Source organism: Arvicola amphibius, chromosome 3, assembly GCF_903992535.2.
Source record: "Arvicola amphibius chromosome 3, mArvAmp1.2, whole genome shotgun sequence".
Classification (NCBI taxonomy): Eukaryota; Metazoa; Chordata; class Mammalia; order Rodentia; family Cricetidae; genus Arvicola; species Arvicola amphibius.
This window is the reverse complement of record NC_052049.1, coordinates 126555353-126575763: the sequence shown is the minus strand read 5'-3', so window position 1 is coordinate 126575763 and position 20411 is coordinate 126555353. Positions and strand designations below refer to the sequence as shown.

At 51.1% G+C, this 20411-nt stretch overlaps 1 protein-coding gene across 4 annotated transcripts in view; it reads left to right on the top strand.

Moving 5' to 3' along the window:
* Pml (PML nuclear body scaffold) overlaps positions 1-19997 on the top strand; it is a 33219-nt gene extending 13222 nt beyond the window's left edge. The window contains exons 4-10 of one of the 4 annotated variants that reach the window (XM_038322843.1): positions 1492-2072; positions 3105-3175; positions 6045-6182; positions 6586-6847; positions 7264-7316; positions 15724-15874; positions 16842-19997. In XM_038322843.1, the coding sequence (XP_038178771.1) occupies positions 1492-2072; positions 3105-3175; positions 6045-6182; positions 6586-6847; positions 7264-7316; positions 15724-15874; positions 16842-17629 (2044 nt within the window). In that variant the 3' untranslated portion in view covers positions 17630-19997. Of the gene's footprint in view, positions 1-1491; positions 2073-3104; positions 3176-6044; positions 6183-6585; positions 6848-7263; positions 7317-8572; positions 9161-15723; positions 15941-16841 lie in introns of those variants that run through there. The other 3 variants (XM_038322845.1, XM_038322844.1, XM_038322846.1) reach the window with 3 other exon arrangements.
* Positions 19998-20411: the final 414 nt, after the last annotated feature.

The following is a 20411-nucleotide window of genomic DNA, read 5'->3' as shown; positions in this document are numbered from 1 at the left end:
AGCTTAATCACACATTTAAAGTCCTTTCACTTTGTAACATATTCAAAAATTAGATAGAATGGCTACAGAAAATGCTGTGGAAGTTTCAGTTAGCCTATATGTATATTTATCATATACACCATGATGTTGTGATATACCTTGTAGAACTGGAAAAATTCAACTAATTAGAATATCCATGACATCCCATACTTACCATGAATTAATATGTTTACATGCATAAAATACTAAGATAGAGATATATAGTCTTTGATCTAGCAATCTATTATTTGTACTCTACTTCATAGAGAGAAAGGCACCCATATATTAGGCTGCCTAACATGATGTTATGCTATAAAATCACCATTCACACCAGTCAAAAAATAAAAGGGAGAGAGAAGAAAGGCAGGAAGAAAATGCACAAACAGGAAATCACGTGAGTGTTTGTGAAAAGGGAACCTGTTGAATCAAACAATTGTACATGTAGCTATAAAGGAGCTATTTAAAAAAAAAAAAAAAAAAAAAAAAAAAAAAAAAAACATTAGGTTTGTCCCTATGGACCTAAAGGAATGTCCCGAATGAAAGAGTAGAGAAGGAAGTTACCAGGTACTAGTAGTATGGTTTTCTTTTTTAAGTGCAAACCTTAGCCCAGCACTTTGCTTAGCTGTAAGTCTTGGTTTCTTCAGCTGTGCAAAGAGAATCGTAAAAGTACCGGCCAGTGCTTGCCAAGGTGGAGTGACAGGCACGGCAGGTGCTTCGAGTTTGGATGTGGAGAGGTAGGAGGAAGAAACCATCCCACGCTCAGCCGAGGCCTGAGTGGGCAGGCCGGCGTCAGAGCCAGAGTTAGGGGATGTTGTTAGGGGATGCTAAGAAATGGCGGGCCAGGTGGGCCCGGCAGGCTGTTCGGTGGTGGTGCATGCCTGTAGTCCCAGCGTTTGGGAGGCAGAGGCAGGCGAATCTCAATGAGTTTGAGGCCAGCCTGGTCTACAAAGTGAGTTTCAGGACAGCCAGCACTATTACACAGTGAGAGAAACACTATTTTGAAAAACCAAAAAGAAAAAAAGAGAAAGAAAGAAAGAAAGAAAGAAAGAAAGAAAGAAAGAAAGAAAGGAAGGAAGGATATAAAGAAAGTGGTTTGTTTGTTTTTTGTATGTGCCTGCATTGCTGCATAAGTAGAGGACTTGTTACTGTGGTCGGGTTTTTTTTTAACTTTTTAAAAAAATGTGTGTTTGTGTGTGGGGGTGCACATGTGCTGTGGCACGCATGTAGAGGTCAGAGGACAGTTTTCAGTCGTCGGTTGTGTCTTTCCACCATATAGGTTCCGGGGAATCAAACTCGGTTGTCAGGCTTGCTTGTGAGCGCCTTTTCTCCCTGAACTTGCTGGCCCTGTGGTAGCTTTTTATTGTCTTGTATTTTATGGATAGATCCGGTATCATAACCATTGCCATAGACACTGAGTAGGGAAAAACATAAGCTGAGAAATAGCCTGTCCTAAGTGGTCTCATGTATCTGCAGCATCTACTGCCGAGGCTGCGCCAAGCCTCTGTGTTGCACATGTGCACTCTTGGACCGGAGCCACAGCGGTCTCCATTGCGACATTGGCGAGGAGATCCAGCAGTGGCATGAGGAACTGGGCACCATGACGCAGGCGCTGCAGGAGCAGGAAAGGACCTTCGACAATGCTCACTCGCAGATGCGCTCGGCCATAGGCCAGCTGGAGCATGCACGCACAGATGCTGAGGAGCGAATCCGCTCCCGCGTTCGCCAAGTGGTAGAGCACGTGCAGGCGCAGGAGCGGGAACTGCTCGAGGCGGTGAATGCACGCTACCAGCGCGACTACCAGGAAATAGCTGGTCAGCTGGGCAACCTGGAAGCTGTGCTGCAGCGCATCCGCACTGGTGAGGCGCTGGTCAAGAGGATGAAGCTCTATGCCTCCGACCAGGAGGTGCTGGACATGCACGGCTTTCTGCGCAGGGCACTCTGCCGCCTGCGCCAGGAGGAGCCCCAGAACCAGCAAGTCCAGCTGCGCACCAGCGGCTTCGAGGAGTTCAAGATGTGTCTGCAGGACCTCGTCTCCTGCATCACCCCGAGGACAGGTAAGTGCTGAGGCCACACTTATGGGCAGCTGGTTTGACATTTAAAGGTCCCATGCTTCACTGCTGCCCCTAGGGGACGGCGAGACAGAAAAGATGATCTCTGTTTGGTAGATGAAAGAGAACTATCAAGTCTGAGGTTCCAGAGGACAGACTAGAAGGATAGGATGACTTGCCGTGGCAGGCACCCAGAGGAGGCACTTTACTAACTTAATACATCTCTGTGGAACAGATGTGACTTTGTCAACCTTGGGAAACGTGGAAATTGAGAAGCCACTGAGCTGAGAACCGGATGTGGTATCATTGCAGCCCACTCTTGGGGGTCTCCTAAGTCCCCTCACCCAGGAAAAGAGAAATCAACTGGGCTGTAAGGTTAGGAGAGAAGGGGGCTCAGAAAACCTGGCAGTGAGGTAGTTGGTCCGACTGAAAGGAAGAACTCTCCTAGAACAAAGCAGCCAGCTGCCGGTCTCTAGGTCCTTACTGGTACTAGGCTCTTACTATATGGAAGTGGAGGGCCAGCTCATCCCTCAAAAGTTGTCCCGTCCAATTGGGAGAGGATCCTGGGCCAAGTAGCTTAGACACAAGCTTGGCTCTGAATCAGAATCCCGGAGCCGTGTCCTGTATGAGCTCGTGGCATCAAGGGGTTTTCACAACAAAGACAGCGGGTGCACATGTACACCGGCAGGGTTTTTATTGAAAGCTTTTAGAAGTTCACCTTGGAGCAGCTATGAGGGCTACCTGTACTGGCTCCTGGCAGGTTCCAAGAATAAGGGCTTCCTCCTGGCGCTGGTGGCTATGGGCTCGTAAAGGTGTGGTCCTAGAACGGGGATGCATTTGGGATTTAGAGTCAAAGTGCTCCCTTCCCCTCTGTTCTCGCTGGATTCATGCTACAGCAGTCAACTCCAGTCTCTCTGTAGAGACATGCTCGATGGTGAATACCCAGGAAAAGCAGCAAGGACCTCCTCCCTGTCACTGTCCCAGCCCAGAATTCTCCTTACTAGACGGCCCTCGTGCTTTCTCTGTTTTGCTTTCCAGACGCAGCTGTAGCCGGGAGAGCCAGACCAGAGGCAGCCAGCACTCCCAAGGACTCTTTTGACCTCGAGCAGGTGAGAGGGAGTTTGATGTGTGAGGAGAGGTGGTAGACCAATGGTTGGGAGTCCTGATGCCCTGTGACAGCGGGGAGAGTGCCTGAGAGGGGACAGCCAATAACTCAGGAGGAGAGTGTTAAGAAAAGGTTAAGGAAGAGCTGGCTGGATGGTGCAGGATTCCTGAATGCCTGAGTAGCTCTTGGTGGGCCATGAGCTACTTCAGGGAGGATCGGACCCAGAGGTGGACAGGAAGTGAAGGAAGTAAATATAAACAATGGCTCTGTTAGGTGTGACACGGGACATCCCTGAAGCTCATACTGAATGTACGAGCCATTTTTTGAGGCTAGCATAGGTGAACCTCCTCCCCCACCCACATGATTCTTGGATTTAAGGCTAGGCATCAAGAGCTCAATCCCACAGATTCCAGAGCCATCATATACCTAAAAGCTCTAGTTTCTTGGGATGGGAAGACATCCTTAGGTATTCTCGTGTTGGTATTCCCTCTGCTGCACCCTTGACTACATACACACACATGCCTTTGGGGTGATACCCCTCCTCTGATTGCTCTGACTTAGTGCTTCCCAGGGTAGAAATACATGGGCATTCTTTCCATTCTCCCCCACCAGCACTCCTCTTAGGCAGGGCTCCCTGGCGGCAGGATGAGTCCTCCCACTTCCTTCCTGCACCTGACATCTTTCGCGCCCCCCCCCCCCCTCAGCTTGGTCACTCCATTATGTGTGTCTGCATGTTAAGATGTGGGCCTGGGGCTTCTGGTGGGCAACAAGGGTATTAAGCCTCTCTGTCTTTGCCTTGGGGTCACCCACAGGCAAGAGGTTGCTGTGGGCTACAGCAGTCAGGAAAGGCTTCCTGGGGGAGGCAGGGCTTGGAGAATTTGGAGCTCCTAGAAAGCATGACGTCTAAGGCCTCTTGCAGAGTTGCAGCCCCAAAGAGACATGGCTGTGAAGCAGTTTGGGCTTGAACTTTGGCAGTGCTCTTCTTTACAAAACTTCCTGCTTTACACCACGGTCATAACCTGGGTGCTGAGCTCAGTACTCAGAAAGAGGTGGGTAGCAGTGCATTGGTGCAAAGGTCACGGGAGGCAGGCACAGACTTATCTCAGGGTAATATGACTGCCTTGTCGGTCCTGTCAAGAGAGGCGGCTCTGGTCCTCACAGCACTGCCTCAGAAGGGGAAATATTTATGATTTTAAAGCTCTAACCCAGTGGTTCTCAATCTTCCTAATGCTGCGACCCTCGGGGGCTAGAGAGATGGCTCAGTGGCTAAGAGCACTGACTGCTCTTCCAAAGGACCCGGGTTCAATTCCCAGCACCCACATGGCAGCTCATAACTGCCTATAACACCAGTTTCAGAGGATCTGACCTTCAACAGACATATACAGCCAGAACCCAGCTGTATACTAAACAAATAATCTTAAAAATATGGTTCCTCATGTTGTGGTAACCCCCAACAAAAAAAACTGTTTTCGTTGCTACTTCATAACTGTAATTTTGCTACTGTTAGGAACCGTAATGTAAATATCTGTTTTTTCTGATGGGTCTCAGATGACCCCTGTGAAGGGCCATTCAACCCCAAATGGGTCGCGACCCACAGGTTGAGAACTGCTGCTCTAAGACAACGCTAAGTCAGTTGTGACTTTCCTCTTCACTATCTTCTGCTTCTTTAGTACTGGTGAGTGGAGAGTTGAGGGAACCGAGGCAGAGGCGCCCAGCCTTGCCGATAGGGACTTCCGGCCTAAGTAGAATGAGAGCCTTTTATATGCCAGCAGCTGCAGTTACAAAGGCAAAGATAAGACATTTAAACTCTTTGCTCCTGTTCTGAGGATCAAATCTGGGGTTTGGCACATGGTAGGCAGGTTCCTTACCATTGAACTGCCTGCCCAGCCCCATCTGTAAGTTTGCATTTAAACATTTACCTTAAATACTTTTGGGGTGGTAGCTAGGAGTAGAACTGGGAAGTCATGTGGCAATTTCTTTCTTTTTACTTTTTGTGTATGAGTGTTTTGCCTGCATATGAGCGTACCATACTTGTGCAGTGCCTGAAGAGGCCAAAAGAGAGTATCAGATCCCCTAAAACTGGGCTGGCAGATGGGTGTGAGCTGCTGTGTGGGTGCTGGGAACTGAACCCAGGTCCTTTGTGAGAGCAGCCAACGCTCTTAACCTCTGAGCCATCTCTCCAGCTCTTTTTTCACTTTTTTGAGGAACGGCCCTGGCTTCATTTCGATATAGGTACACAAACCACTGAGCACCAAGTCTGACATGGAATAGTAATAAAGCCAGTATTATGTCCATCATGGCTGATGTAATCCTCATCTACCCACTACTGAAGCTCTGTAAGGGCTACATACTCTTTTAGATATGTTGTAGGCGTTTGGTACCTTTCATCCATATCGCCTCAGGAAGCAAATGTTATTACCCCATTTTTTGGAATGAAGACCGAGGCCCGGTCTCATTTTTAAGTGATTCCACTGTGTAGCAGCTACTGGACAGTTAGGACTCAGGGATGAGGCAAGCTCACCGGAGGCCGGGCTTACAGTTTCTCACTGCCTCAACTCTACCACTGCTGAGGGAGGTGCTGCTCCCAACCACAGAGAGTGCCTTGTCTCTAGAGGCGTGCACGCTAGGCTAGTTGTCAGGCATGTTCTGAGGAGTTGGGCCTTGTGGTCCCTGAGGTATCTTCCTGCCGTATCAGGAAACTGCTGATGCCAGCTGGGTACCGGCAACCCAAGGTCAGAAGGAGGTGACATCATCGAGGGTTTGGGAAGAACTACTCGTCCCAGTGACTGGGACCAAGAAGCTTGCAACTGAGGCAGGTTGTTAGACCCAGGGTTCCTGGCCGTTTCTGACTTTCTTGTTACCTGATTTTCTAGCCCAGTGAAGTGCAGAGAGCACAGGTTGAAGCTCTGAATATGTCTAGGACCCAGCCTGTGGCCATGGTACAGTCAGTGCCCGGAACGCACCCTGTGCCAGTGTATGCCTTCTCTATGAAAGCCCCCACCTATCGAGAGGTAAGTCCCCCTACTCAACCCTGCCTCATCTGAAGGGTTCAGACTCCAGTCAACAGTGAGGCATAGCCAGATGACAATCTGGACCTTCCCGAGGTCTTATTTGCTCAGCATGTACCCCCATATTCTCCATTGCTCAGGGCTGCTCCACTAGGAAGCCCCCAATAAGCTTGATCCCAGCCGGGATGCTGAGATGGTCAAAGCTGTAAGGCCAACAGAGATGGCTGGCCAGCGGCCATGACCAGTGTGCATGGCAACCCAAGAGAGCTTCCTGATTGCAGAGATATGGTCAGCATGGCCAAAGGAACAGGTGCAAAAACATGCCACAAGCCCATGGCACTCAGCTCAGAGTCCTCAGCCCAGCAACACTGGAGGCTCCTGAGTCGCCCCTGTAACCACTGTGCAGGAAGCCTCTCAGACAGTCGTCTCCAAGAAGAGGAAATGCTGCTGCCACAGCGATTGCTCCAGGAAGATGGTCAAGATGGAGTCCACAGGGGAGGATGAGGACAGGCTGACCACTAGCTCCCCTGAGCAGCCCAGGCCCAGCACTTCCAAGGCTGTCTCGCCTCCCCATCTGGATGGGTCTTCCAACCCTGGGAGCCCCATTCTAGAAGAAGAAACCCTCCTGCTCACCAGCAATCATGTTACCAGCGACACAAGGGAAACAGGTAGGGAGATCAAGCAGGCCGGCCCCTGGGTAGGACCCTCATGCTGTCCTCAGATATCTGGAACACCCCCACCCCACAGCCTGATCCCACCTGGGCACTCAACGCTACCAGGAGTCCCACGCACACCTTGCTCTGAGCTGCCATTGAGTATGGAGGGGTAGTTTATGCTGTGATTCCAGTGTGGGACACCTGAGGGACCGTGCCCCAATTTTTGACTCCTTTCCTCTGAAACTGCCAGTGCCAAGCACTGCGCCTTGGGGATATATATATTCCATCTCCTCCTGATGCACACAGGACAGGGCATCTGTCACCCCCAGCCCATTGGCTTACAAGGACTCTCCTGGGTGGCTGTCTCTCACCCCGGCCAGTGGACACATCAGGAAGGACCTAATGCCTCTACCCTCTCTCCATTTCAGAAGAGCGAATTGTGGTGATCAGCAGCTCAGAAGACTCAGATACCGAGAATCTGGTAAGTCACTCAGAGTTCGGCCTAGGACTCCTGCCTTTTATTTAAGGTCCCAAAGGCTGAGCCATAGCAGGGGACTCTAAGGCTCATCTGGCACCTGGGAAATTTTCCAGCAAGGCAATTAAAGCTTAAACTGTATCAAGGAGAATCTGCAAGTACCAGCTGCATGCTTATTGCACCCTAGCCTTCTTACGGCACCAAGCAAGAATTCCTCTGAAATGCTTGCTAGACTGCTTCCTCCAGGGCCTGGCTGTCCTCTGGAATACCCAAAGATCTTGTGTAGAGCTTCCTTATATACTTCCTATCTGCTAAATTCTCCCCAAGGAAAGCTGGACAAGAGTTCATTCCCTGGTTAATTAAAGAGCTGGGTGTAGTGGCGCAAGCCTTTAATTCTAGCATTTGGGAGGCAGAGGCAGGTGGATCTCTGTGAGTTTGATGCCAGCCTGGTCTACAGAGCGAGTTCCAGGACACCCAGGACTATGTAGGGAGATCCTGCCTGAAAAACAAACAAACAAACAGAACAACAATAACAAAATCAGTCAGTGAAGGCTAGTGATGGAAAGATTGTGTCCATGGGTAACAAATAATGGACAGGAGATGTCTTATTTACTTTTCTATGACAACATGACAAAGGTATCCTATAGTAGGAAGAGGTTATTGGGACTTACAGTTTCAGAAGGCAATTCCATGATCATCGTGGCAGAGATGGCAGCAGGCAGGTTTGGTGCTGGAGCAATAGTTGAGAGCTCACTTCTGATCCACAAGAATAAGAGCTGCTAACTAGGAATGGCATAGGCTTTTAAAACCTCAAAGCCCACTCCCAGTGGCAGACCTTCTCCAACAAGGCCACACCTCCTGTCCTTCCCAAACAGTTCCTCCGTCTGGGATCCAAGTATTCAAACATTTGAGCTTATGGGGAACATTCTCATTCAAACCACCACAAGAACTACATGCAAGAATTTACTTTGTATTAGGAAATGTCTTTAAAGGTGTATTATAATGAAACCAGTGACTCTTCTGTACCTTGAGGTATGCTATTAGAGACAAGGCTGTTAAGTGTCCAGGGCAAAACAGAGCCTGAGTAGAGAGAAAGATTAGATCAGGGTCCCCAAGGTTCTTTCCAGCCCGCAGTCTGAGATTCCATTTTGGAAAATATACAAAGCCACTGAACACGACTGCAGCACCCTTTGCACCAACCCACTCCTTCTTCTGAGCACCCAAAGAGCCTCCCACCCACACTGGACCTCCCACTCCAACAGGGTCTGCCGTCTACCTCAAGGTGTCTCCCAGCCACCAGCTTGGTCTTCCCATCATCCCACTGAGCAAGCTGCCAGCCCTGACCTGAGTCTTCCGGCCAACCTACCACTTGCCAGAAGTTTGCTGCTGCCCTCTGTCAGATCTGCATTTTCTCATACAAAGCAAGGAAAGCCACCTGCCTTCATCACACCCTCGGTGACCTGTATCCCCCAGGGTTATTGTGCCCTAACACAGGCCTCCTCATGTAGCTCAGGTCACCACCCCTACCACCAAAGGGCATCCTGGGCATCCTGCTGATGCCTGCATACCATCAGCACACTCTGATGGATGTGCAGAGCCTTCAGGGCTCTCCCAGGCCTCCCTTGATTTTCACCAGTGGCTTTGCAGCTTACTTTTCTCCCTTGCTCGTTCATGACTTCTCGGCCTAATGCTTCTTCCATGGGTGGTGCACAGGTAGTAGCGAGTTGTAGAAGGAGGCCGCTTGTTCCCGGCTGCCCAGACCACAAAATAATCACTCAGAAACTATATTAATTAAATCACTGCTTGGCCTATTAGCTCTAGCTTCTTATTGGCTAGCTCTTACATCTTAATTTAACCCATCTCTATTAATCTGTGTATCTCCATGTGGGTGTGGCTTACTGGCAAGGTTCTGTCCTGCATCTGTCTCTGGTGGAGCTACATGGCCTCTCACTGACTCCCCCTTCTTTCTCCCAGCATTCAGTTTATTTTTCCCTGTCTAGCCCTATTCTACCCTATCACAGGACAAGGCAGAGTCTTTATTCATTAACCAATAAAAACAACACGTATACAGAAGGACCTCCCACACCAGCCGGTCCCCTCAGAGAGTCTAATAAAGTCCCCATGGAGAGTCCCCAAGTTCAAGGCCCACCTTGAAGTCTTTGGAATCTCATTACCACCACCCTAGCCATCCAAGAGGCCTCTTCCCTACCAGTCCAGGCCTGGGCCCTCTATCAGATGGGCCCCTGAGAACCTGAGTTCTTCCCTCCTACGTGGCTGCTTTCCACCCCACCTCACTGTCTGTACTCTTGTGACTAGATATCCCTGTCCATGAATGCAGAGACTCTATCCATCCCAAGACCTGCTGGTATGACTGCTCAATAAATACTTGTTAAATGATCTCCGTTGTGAACCCTCATTCCATGGCCATCAGATCCTGTGTAGGATCTTCCCTGTGGGGGGCGTTTGTCTTCTCCCTGCCTGGAACCTGGTCCTTCTCTGGGGGAAGCCATGGCTGTCTTCCTTCTACACTTAAGAGCATCCAAAGTGAGAAGCAGGACAAGGCCTGTACAGTCCATTTCCTGGTGGCTTTGAGGTCCAGCTTTCAGGATGTAGCTAGCTTTATCTCCCCAGTTTGTCTCAGACCCCTGCCCACCTCTCCTCTCATGGAAGGAAGATAAGACCATCTGACCCCTAGATTTCTTCTCCCCCTCATGCCTTGATTTCTTCCTGATTGATTTCAACACCCACCATCTGTCCTACTCTCCTTAATGTCTGAAGGATCTTCAGCCTGCCACTTCAGCTGCTAAGCAGTGATATGACCATACTGTGTTCCTTGACACCATCTCTAAATGGACTGCTCTGACGACCACAGCCTCTTGTTCCTTGAGCCCTCAAACCTACCATCACCTCCCTCCAGCTGAGGTGGAGACCTGCTGGCAGAAACAACCTCAGGAAGATTCGGGGCCCCGTTGATTCTCTGCTGCCCCGTGGAGGCAAGCTGGAGAAAAGCCACACAGGAAGGCAAAGAGCAAAGGGCTTCTGGTCACACTTGTCTACTCTCATTTGGCTCCCCAGGGACACATCTCTGGGCTTCATCCTGGTCCTCAGCTCTTACCTCTTGACTGTACGTTTCGCCCTGGTAGGAAACAGAAACCCTTTTGACTGTGGAAATCATGGGCATCTGCTACCTAATTATAGATCTGCCTGTTGCTATCCCTTCCCTTCTTCTACCCATTCTACCCGGAAGTTGGCCTGCCTCTAAGACCCACACCTGTGTCCTGGCACAGCTAGCCCAGCCATGGCCCTGTGGGAAGCCTCACTGTCTCATGCTCATCTGCCTGTGTCTTTTGATTCCTCCACTGTCTTCTTGCCAGTTGTCGCCCACTCCCTGCTTCTCCCTTGGCCTGTGCTTCACGCTGCTCATCTCACTTCCTGCACCTCCCACCCTGCCTACAAACCCTACCCATCGGCTCCAGGGAAGCTCCAGGCTTCTCTGCACAGTGGTCCTAGATAGTCCATGGCATTCTTGACTGGGTTGGCCTCTTCCCAGAAATCTATCTTCTCTTTGCATCTCTGGGTGCTTCATTCCAAGTCTCTTTGCTCTTGTAAAGGCTGGTGTTCTGGCATTGGCTCTGGACCTTCTTTTCCCTATACTCTGTGCAGCCCGCTCTGAGTAGTTGTTACCCGGAGAGAGCTGATGCCCATGCCTGCTCCTCACTGCCAGACTAGCGTGTCAGGGCCTTCTAGCTCTGCCTAGATGCCACGTGTATACCTCACACAATCTCTCTCTCCCCTCACATTAACTCTCTACCATCGGCCTAGGCATCCAATGTGAGAGCCCTGAAGACCCCTTTTAAGTATTTTCACCTTTGGCCAAAATGAGATCCTTGCCTTCTTATGGCTTATACTCTTCCAATACCTGGACATTTCTTTCTAGCTCATCACTTTTGATAAAGTTCAAGCTACTACCTGTGGATGGAGGGGGAAGCCCAGGAAGGAGCCGTGGAGAAAAGTGTTCCAGCAGTTTTCCTGGACATTGGGCAGGGTTGAGCTCAGGAGATGCCAGAAGCAGTGTAGCAGAAGGGAAGAGGAAGAGGGGTTCCAACTCCACCATCTTTGTGGGTATCAGGGTCATCAAAGAAGGAAGGAGATACACATTTTAGGCAAGGAAGAGGTGCTAGAAGGCATTGCTCGCTGTGCAGAGCAAACCTGGGGAGCAGAAGAGAAGAGCCCACTGCTTTTGTGAGTCTATGTAAAAACAAACCATTACTAGGGCTCTTGAGCGTTTCATTCTCAACACCAAGGACCCTCCCAAACCCCTGAGACACTACAGCATACCTCCCTATACATCCCCACTCTGCAGCTTGGAGGGAGGGACAGTGCCCCAGGCTGTCCAGCCATATATCCTCGCTATGGGGCCTTTGTTCTGCCTTGCTGCGAGGGGCTGTTCTATAGTATTGGCCTGCTCAGGGGCCACCTTTTCCTAGTGAAGCAGTGGAGGTAGGCCCCAGCTTGGCTTGCAGCTAGTTCTGTCTGAGGGGAGAGACTGAGCAAGGAGAAATCCATTGGAAGAGCTCACCCTTACATCAGGGTCATAGATTTGGAGCAGGAGGCAAGTCCTGGTCTCTTGTAGAGTCCATGTGATGAGAACTGTTGCTTAAGCCCTGGAAGGGTGAGTGAGCCCTGCACCTAGCCAGAGCCACTGTTTGGGGAGTCACAGCAGAAGAGATAGGTATTCTCAGCCATGTTTGTGACAGATGACCCGGCACCTTGGTAGCAGAAGGACCAACTGGAAGGGGTTCAGCTAGGGGACAGCCTATGGTAGATCTAGCAATGATGACTGGCCGAGGAAGAGAGGTCCGTGGGCAGCAGCTGGTGCAGAGATGCAGTCACGATATCAATGAGTCTGCATATCAGAGAAAGTGAGTCCGGCACTTGGCTGAGAAGGTGGAGCTGTTTGCCCAAGAGCAAAGCTGCTTGCAGAAGGGTAATAGCAGTCAATTAGATGGCCTGGTTTCCTAATATCTTTGTTGTGCCTCCAAGGCCTCACGGCTGCAAGAACTAGGAGTTTGTGCCTCTAAACCCCAGAGATGCGTGTGTCTCGCTAAACTGAGGCCGGCTGTGGCTGAAGCTTGGGTGCTGAGAAAGGTTCCCCGGGAACACAGCTCTCACTGAGCACTGACGGAAGACTCTAGATGGCTCCTCGAAGCAGAATGCTGGCCTCCCAGAGGATTTGGCTTGTGTCTGTTCAGTTGATGATCAAACACGAAATGAACCTCTATGTAGACCAGGGGTTCTCAAGCCTGGCTGTGTACCAAGGAGTTGAAGCAATTGCAGATTGCTGGGTTCCGCTCCTACAGATTCTAATTGAATTGTTCCCTGTGTAACCTGGCCTTCCAGAGCTTTTTATGCCACTAAGGCCTGGCTGAAATCAAGCACCACTGGATTGGGGGATTCACCTGAGCATCTGAGTGAGAGGAATGTTCTCTTGTTTTAAGGAAAGTGACATTTACATCGTGGGTGTGACACAGGAAGGACAAGAAAGGCCGGCTCTTGCCTCTGTCTGGGAACAGGAAAGGGAAACTTACAGCCCACAGTGACACTTAAGTCTCCCATCCCATCCCTTAGGCTCTCACCATCATGCCACAGTTTCTTAAAGTATTTTTTGCCCTTCCCTTTGCTGTTCTCATTCCTGGACCAACCTTTCTTTTCTCGACCCCATTCCCTTCTGCTTCCATTTCATTTTCCCCATCAACATCTCTCTCTCTCTCTCTCTCTCTCTCTCTCTCTCTCTCTCTCTCTGTCCTTCACACCCTGTTCTGGTTTTTGGGATAAAATGGAGGAGTGAGGGCTGCAGGTGTGACCAGAGGCTCCCTTTCTGAGCCAGGAGGGAAGGATGCTCTGTGTGCCCTCCCTGTAGGCTCTCCTCTTTAGAGATGTCTTTCTTAAATGGTCCACTCCTGCCAGGGCTGGCTTGGGATTTAAGAGGAGAAGCGAATAAGGAGTTTACAGCTGCCTAACTTAAGTGCATGGTGTTCCAGAGAGACCAGCCTCTGCCATCGTGCATGGCAGTTCTCGGAGATGGGGGGAGGAAGGGCTGTGTCCAGGCTAAAAGAAAGACCCAGCCTTTCCTACAGTCACAGCTCAGAGGAAGGGAAAGAGGCATCTTATTGAGACACCCACAGGTTCCCTCAGAGAAGGCCGATTTAGAAATGAGGCTTCCTGCTATGTAGTGTGAAGACGGAGGCGCTAATCAGAAGGCCCAGCTGTGTGGCACTCCAGGTGTCCTGCTCTGAAGACTGCCTTCACGGCCTGAAGAGACATCGCCAGAAGGAGATGGAAGTCATTGCCAAGAGTCAGGTGGAAGCATCTGGGGCCACAAAGGGGCTTTTGAAACAGGGAAGATGAAGCCCGTGTGTCATGGCAGTGGTAGCAGAATCAGCCGGGCTGGGGAGCTGGCTCTTCAACAGCTGGAGAGAGTGAACATTCCCCGACCAGGGAAGGACATAACCGTGGTGACTTAGCTCTGCCCCCCAGTCCATGTATGAGGATAGACACAGAAGCCCTGAGTAGAGGAAGACACTGGAAGCCACAGACAGAAAATGACCAGATTCTTGTGTGGGGCACAGGACTGAGTCTGCTGCTCGCGCCTAGCAACTAGGAGGACGCCTCCAGGAAGACCCTCACAGGGAAGGCAAGCAATGTGGGGTCTCTGGGTGCAAGGAGACTGGGAAGAAGTTGGGGTGCCTGGCACAGGACTTTATAATGCATGTTGAGTGAAAAGCAGCCTCCTATAGGAAATCCCAGCTCTGGTTAGCTTCCTAGGGAGCAATACAACTTCTCTTGGCTGCAGCTTTGTGGAAAGCAAGTGGTTTTGGAAGGCTGGGTGGTAAACAGCGTGGCCAAAAGCAACTTGTGCAGGAAAGGGTTTATTTCGGGCTACAGCTTGTGGTCTGTCATCCAGGGAATCAGGGCAGGAACTCAAGGCAGGAGCTGATGGAGAATCAATGGAGGAGTGCTGCTTATTGGCTTACTCCTCTTGGCTTGTTCAGCCAGCTTTCTTATACACCCCAGGACCACCTGCCTAGGGAGTGGCACCACCCACAGTGGGCATTGCCCTCTCATATCAATCACTAATTCCTTAATTAGTGATTAAGGAATGCCCCACAGGTTGCCTAAGCACAGTCTTTTGGAGGCATTTCCCCGATTGTAGTTCCCCCTTCTCAGGTAACACTAGCTTGTGTCAAATTAACAAACAACAACAACAACAACCAGGACAGCAGTTATGCTAACTCTGTCTCAAGCCTGAGACATTAACTGGAGACCACAGTGAACAGAGGCCTCAGCCCCAGGAGATAACTCCATTGACTACCAGAGCAATCTGTAAGAAGACAGACTTGGGGCCTTATGTGGTCTCTGTCCCAGCAGTTCCCCATCTGTCCCACTGCCCTGGCTAATGTCCAAAAAGTGGCATTCATAGGACATTCAGCAGCTGTGCTGTTAAGTAACTTGGTGTATTATCCTCAGACGTTCTAACCTGTCTATAGCCCCAGCTCCTTGGGAAAATCTCAGCGGTAGAAAGAGCCCTTCCCTTCCCTGAGGCCTGGGGCCTTTGAAATGGTGTTCCAGCCAGGGCAACCTTGATGCTGGAGAGCCGAGTCTCAGTGTCAGCCTGGGGTGGGTGCCGGAGCTCCAAGGCTTCTCTGTGCAGCTGGGGTATGGGTGTGGAGAGTTGAGGTCTCCAGGATCTGAGGTTCTAAGCTGCTCCCTCCCACACCCTCTCCCAGACAGGGAATGTGTGTCTGTCCACCTAGATGTGTTCTTCAAGAGGCCCATCATTCCTTTCCTCCTCTATACTGCAAGACACCATGGGTCAGTGTGATTCTGAGGGCTAGGAAAGCCAGACCCCTCCCACTTCCAAAGAAGCCTGGGGTTGTGGATGAAGCCATCTCTTGTTCCCATTTGTTTCTTCTCTGTCTGCTCAGAGAGGTGAGATTAGGAGCAGATTTATCTCAGGCCTTGCACACCTGAGCCATTGACCCACCTCCCTGATCCGCCACAAGCAGGCACAGCTTGCCCCACCCCCACCCCATCTCAAATTTTTACATACTTGTGTCAACACTGCTTATAGATCCATACCCTCATACATGTATCCCCACATCCATACCTGTACGTACTCATGCTCACCTGTATGGTCCTACCCTCTCACACCTCCCTGCCTAAGCCGTATGCCCTGGCTCACATGTGTGACCCAGTTCACGCCTACACTCGCATTTGTGCATCCCCTCTGTTCTGCCCTCTGGTGCACACATGCCTACACCACCCTGTATATGTGCACACTTGCTCTAGAGCTCATCTTGCCTGGACCTTCAGGCCTCTGAACCTCTGACCTGTTGGCTCTTTTGTGTTGCAGTCCCCCCACGAGCTGGATGATAGCGGCAGTGAGTCCAGCGGCCTCCAGCTGGAGGGCCCCAATTTCCTCAAGGCATCGAATGAGAGTCTCGCTGACCCCCAAGCGGAAGACAGGCCTCTGGTATTCTTTGACCTCAAGATCGACAATGAAAGTGGGTTCTCCATGAGCTGTGCCACTTCTTTCTGTCTTAGTCTCTGAGTACCCAGGAAAAGTGCAGGTAGAGACACCCGTAAGGTTCCAGCAGCCCTTAGCACTGGCAGGCCATGACAGCCAGGTGGACAGAGGACTCTGACCGCCCCCTCACCCATGCCTGAAGTTCCTATGTCTCCCTGTGGTGGAACTTGGCCGTGAGAGGGAGACATGTAAGGCCACAGGTTCATTTCTGACAAGACCTCTATACAAAGAGGCTGGGAACAGTGTGTGAGCTCATTGCTGACAAGTAATCCCACCCTTGAGCTTTGGCTGTGATCACACGTTTCCCAAAACAGGCCCCATCCCATAAATGGATACACAGGGAGGCCTGCAGAACCTAGGCAACAGGGAGCTGTGGCTCCTCCTCCTCCTGGGAGCCCCTTGTCCTCCTCGCTGTCATCCTTGCCTGGCCCCTCAGCTCTGACCCTTTGCCCTGGCCAACAGTTATGGGCCCTACCATTGTGGCTAGCTTACCAGCCAGAAGCATTAAGTATTTGCATAGAACAAAAAAGCTATCTGTAGGCTTCAGAGGGAGATTCCGGGCCATGCTCTTAGGGAGGGGGTACACAGGCTATTTCTGCTGTCTGCAGCCCTGGGCTCTGATCCAGCTGGGACTGATGGGCTTAGAGGTAGGAGCAGGAGAATAGAAGCACTCTGGTGTCTCTGGTGGAGGTGGAGGCTGAGAAAACACAAAAGGGGCAGAGTTCTCAGGGTTGGGCATAGGTGACAGGTGACTTTCTGACAGGTGAGTCCCCCACCCCTCTCTCCCATCAGAGCCAGGCAAGAATTATATATGGAGGATATTTGGTTCCTGCCGGCAGGCCTCAAGGTGGGCTCCCTAGGTAGCGGGTCAGCAGCCTGACCCCTTGCACCCAACCCAGTGCCTCCTGAGCCTTGGAACCTCACCCTGCCTCTTTCCTGCCTAGCCCAGAAAATTAGCCAACTGGCAGCCGTGAACCAGGAAAGCAAGTTCCGAGTCCTCATTCAGCCCGAGGCCTTCAGTGTCTACTCGAAGGCCGTCTCCCTGGAGGTTGGACTGCAGCACTTCCTCAACTTCCTCACCTCCATGCACCGACCCATCTTGGCCTGCTCTAAGCTGTGGGGGCCTGGACTCCCCATCTTCTTCAAGGCCCTGAATGATATTAACAAGCAGTGGGAATTCCAGGTCTCCATCTCCGGTTTCTTGGCTGTGTTGCCTCTCATCCAGGAACGTATACCAGGTGCCAGCAGCTTCAAACTTAGGAACCTGGCCAAGACCTACCTGGCGAGAAACATGAGCGATCGGAGTGCCCTGGCCGCGGTGCTGGCCATGCGAGACTTGTGCTGCCTCCTGGAGGTCTCTCCAGGGCCGCAGCTGGACCAACATGTCTACCCCTTCAGCAACTTGCAGTGCTTTGCTTCCCTGCAACCCCTAGTTCAGGCGAGTGTCCTGCCCCGGCCCGAGGCCCGTCTCTTGGCCCTCCACAATGTGAGCTTCCTGGAGTTGCTGACTGCATACCGCAACAACCGACTAGAGGGCTTGAAGAGGTATGGTCGCTATCTGAGCCTGCAGACCTTCTCGCCGTCGGCTTCCACCCAGCTTGCTCAGTACCTCCAGGCTCTGAGCACCTACATGGAAGGACTGTTGCAAGGGTGTGACCCAGCCATGGCAGAAGGCAGCTCTGCTCCTTTCTCTAGCCAGAGCTTGGCCAAAAAGGCCTCCCAGCAGACCTGAAAGGAAGGGATGCCTGGCTTAGCAGGTGGCCGCGGAGCGAGGAGCATCCCTGAGCCAGGCCCTACCCTTCACCGCATTCCCAGGTCTTAGTCTTAGTCCTACAGAACTGCTGTTTAGTTCAGGATAGGTGCCCTTTATCTGGGACCAAATGCTCTTTCTCTAAAATTCCTGCAGCAGTCGCCAAAGGCACCCCAGACCTAGCCCCTCCCTCGGAAGCCAGACTCAGGAAGACTTGAGTAAAGAAGGCACAGCCTCTGGGCTCTCTGGTTGGCCCTCATATGGTCCCAGTCACCTCACTTACCACTGTCACAGGGGCCTTGCAGCTCTTCCCTGAAGCTCAACGTCCCAAGTGATCTCCTGATAAGTCCCCACGAATGACACCTTAAGAAAGAAGTTCTCAACCTGTGGCTTGCAACTATTGGAAAACACCTATTTCTGATGGTCTTAGGAACCCCCAACCGTAACTGTAGTTTTGCTACTGAGCAGTGTCTCAGTTTCTAAGACCATTGTAAAGACGTGTTTTCCCATGGTCGCGACCCCTGGCTTGAGAACCCCTGCTCTAAGGCATTGCTTACCACTACACCAGCAGCCAGCCCTATGGGCACCCAAAGTGCCTTTCAAACCAAACTGCCCTTCATGAATTTGGGTTCTCCCAGCTCCCACTGGCCAGAGGCCCAACTGTGTTCACTTTTATTTATTTTTTAACACTTTCATTCCAAAGGGACCTTCTAGCAGCAGAGAGAACTAGAAGCTGTTGCCCCACCCACCCATATCCCTGTTTCTACAGACGATTGACCCAGCTTTATTTTTTGTTCATCGGGCCACCTAGCCCCTCCTTGCATTCAGCCCTTCCAAGGGACACCCAGTGGGGCACTTGCATCTAGAGCTTGGGAAGGTGAACCTGTGGGCATGACTCAAGGTCCACAGAATCAGGTTCTCTGGAGTAAGGCCTGCAGCATTAGCAGGTTCTCCGGGTGGCACTATATGCTTAATTCTGAGAGTCATTGTTGTCACAGCCACCTCCCCTCAAAGGGAAGTAGAGGAAGTCCCTGCCTGCGTACATTGAATATGGTTAGGAAAAGGTCAGAGCTCCGCTCCGGTGTTCTGTGAAATGGGCTGGCTGACCTGCGTTATTATCTCAGAGTCCCTAGCCAGCTCTGTCATCCTGGGCTTTCACGCATGGGCAGCAGCCTGCTGCGGCCGCAGATAAGAAACATCCTCACCCTTGGACCCAACTCTCATGCCAAGCCTTTGGTCCCCAACCTTATGGTCATCTTGAAGGTCAGCCTTTCCCTATGGTTAGTTGAACTGCTGCTGGCATTGTCTGCCTCCTCACCCTGACCCGTTCCCTGCTTCCTGCTCCTAGGGTATTTCCCAGATAGCCTAGAGAGATCCAGTCTTGACTGGTCGGCAGTCTCCACTTTCATGTGGGTGATACCTGCATCCCCACACCTCTGACCCATCCTATGGGTGTCCCAATGTTCTAAGGCATTCTGTAGAAGCTCATCCATACCAGGGTGAGGCTGAGCTCCGACGGCAATCCACTAGAGCGCTGGTTCTAGGTGGGGCTGAGGGTGGGAGAGGAAGAGAGGCTGAGTCTATCACCTGGCTGTAGAGGCAAGGCGGTGCTGGGGCCCATGTCTCATACCTCCCCCTCAACCTATCCCTGAACTAAACAGGGCCACTGAGTTCCAGCCACACCAGGCCGGCTGTCTTCAGTTGCAGCTGATCATGGATTTAGGACAAAGGAAGGAAGGTAACGCCCTGTCCTATCTGCCATTGCAGCCGTTAGTAATATGTGAATCTTTTTTTCCCCTTAGTTTTTGGAGGCAGGGTTTCTCAGGGTGGCCCTGGCGTTTCTGGAACTCATTCTGTAGACCAGGCTGGCCTTGAACTCCACCTGCCCCTGCCCCACAATTGCTGTGATTAAAGGTATGCATCACCACATATTGCCTGGCAAATATATACATCTCAAAAGCCTAATGTTCCAATCACAAACTCCACCCAGCCTTCCTTTCCTAGATCCATGAAGCCTGCCCTTCCATGGGGACAAGAGGCTCTCCCTGGCATGGGTGAGCAGGTAATTGCCCAACTTGACTTGGGGAAATCTTTCTGAGTCTGGCAGAGCTGAGCACGCCCTTGTTCAGAGATAAAGGCGTTAAGGTTATGCATCCTCTATTTCAAGTAGGGAAGCCCAGGTGGACTTTCCATAGGGTCATTCCCAAAGGTGAGAGGCACCAACTTTGAGAATTCCCTTCTAAGGTGAGGTGGGGGCCAGAGACCAGGACCTGCGGGCCCTTTGCTTCTGGGACCTCTCCTGTTTTCAAGTTTCTAGAGTGGGCAATAAAATCCTATAAACTGAAATCGAGGGGCAGCACAGGATGTTGGCAATATGTTTGTGCAGTGTCGTTGATATCCTGGGTCCTGGATAACTTACAATGTTCAAGGCTTCAGTGCACAGTATTCTAGTGCCCCTCGGCTGGGTGAAGAGCCAGGTGACAGCAGCATCATTATTATACCCACTTCCTGTCCAGGTGCCCAAGTTCCGTTCCTGGAGCTCTCAGTTTGACCCTTTGACCAAAAAATATCAAAGTTTAAATATACTGTGTATGCTACATTTTAAAATTCTGTCAAGATTTACCCTACCACCACTACCAACAACAACCAAGACCTCATTGGACTACAAGTTAGGACACTGGAATTCAGTTCTTGGGAGCTTGTGGCCCTTATCTGGCACTGTTAACTCCCTGGTTCCCAGGCAGCTCCTTTGTAAATGAGATGA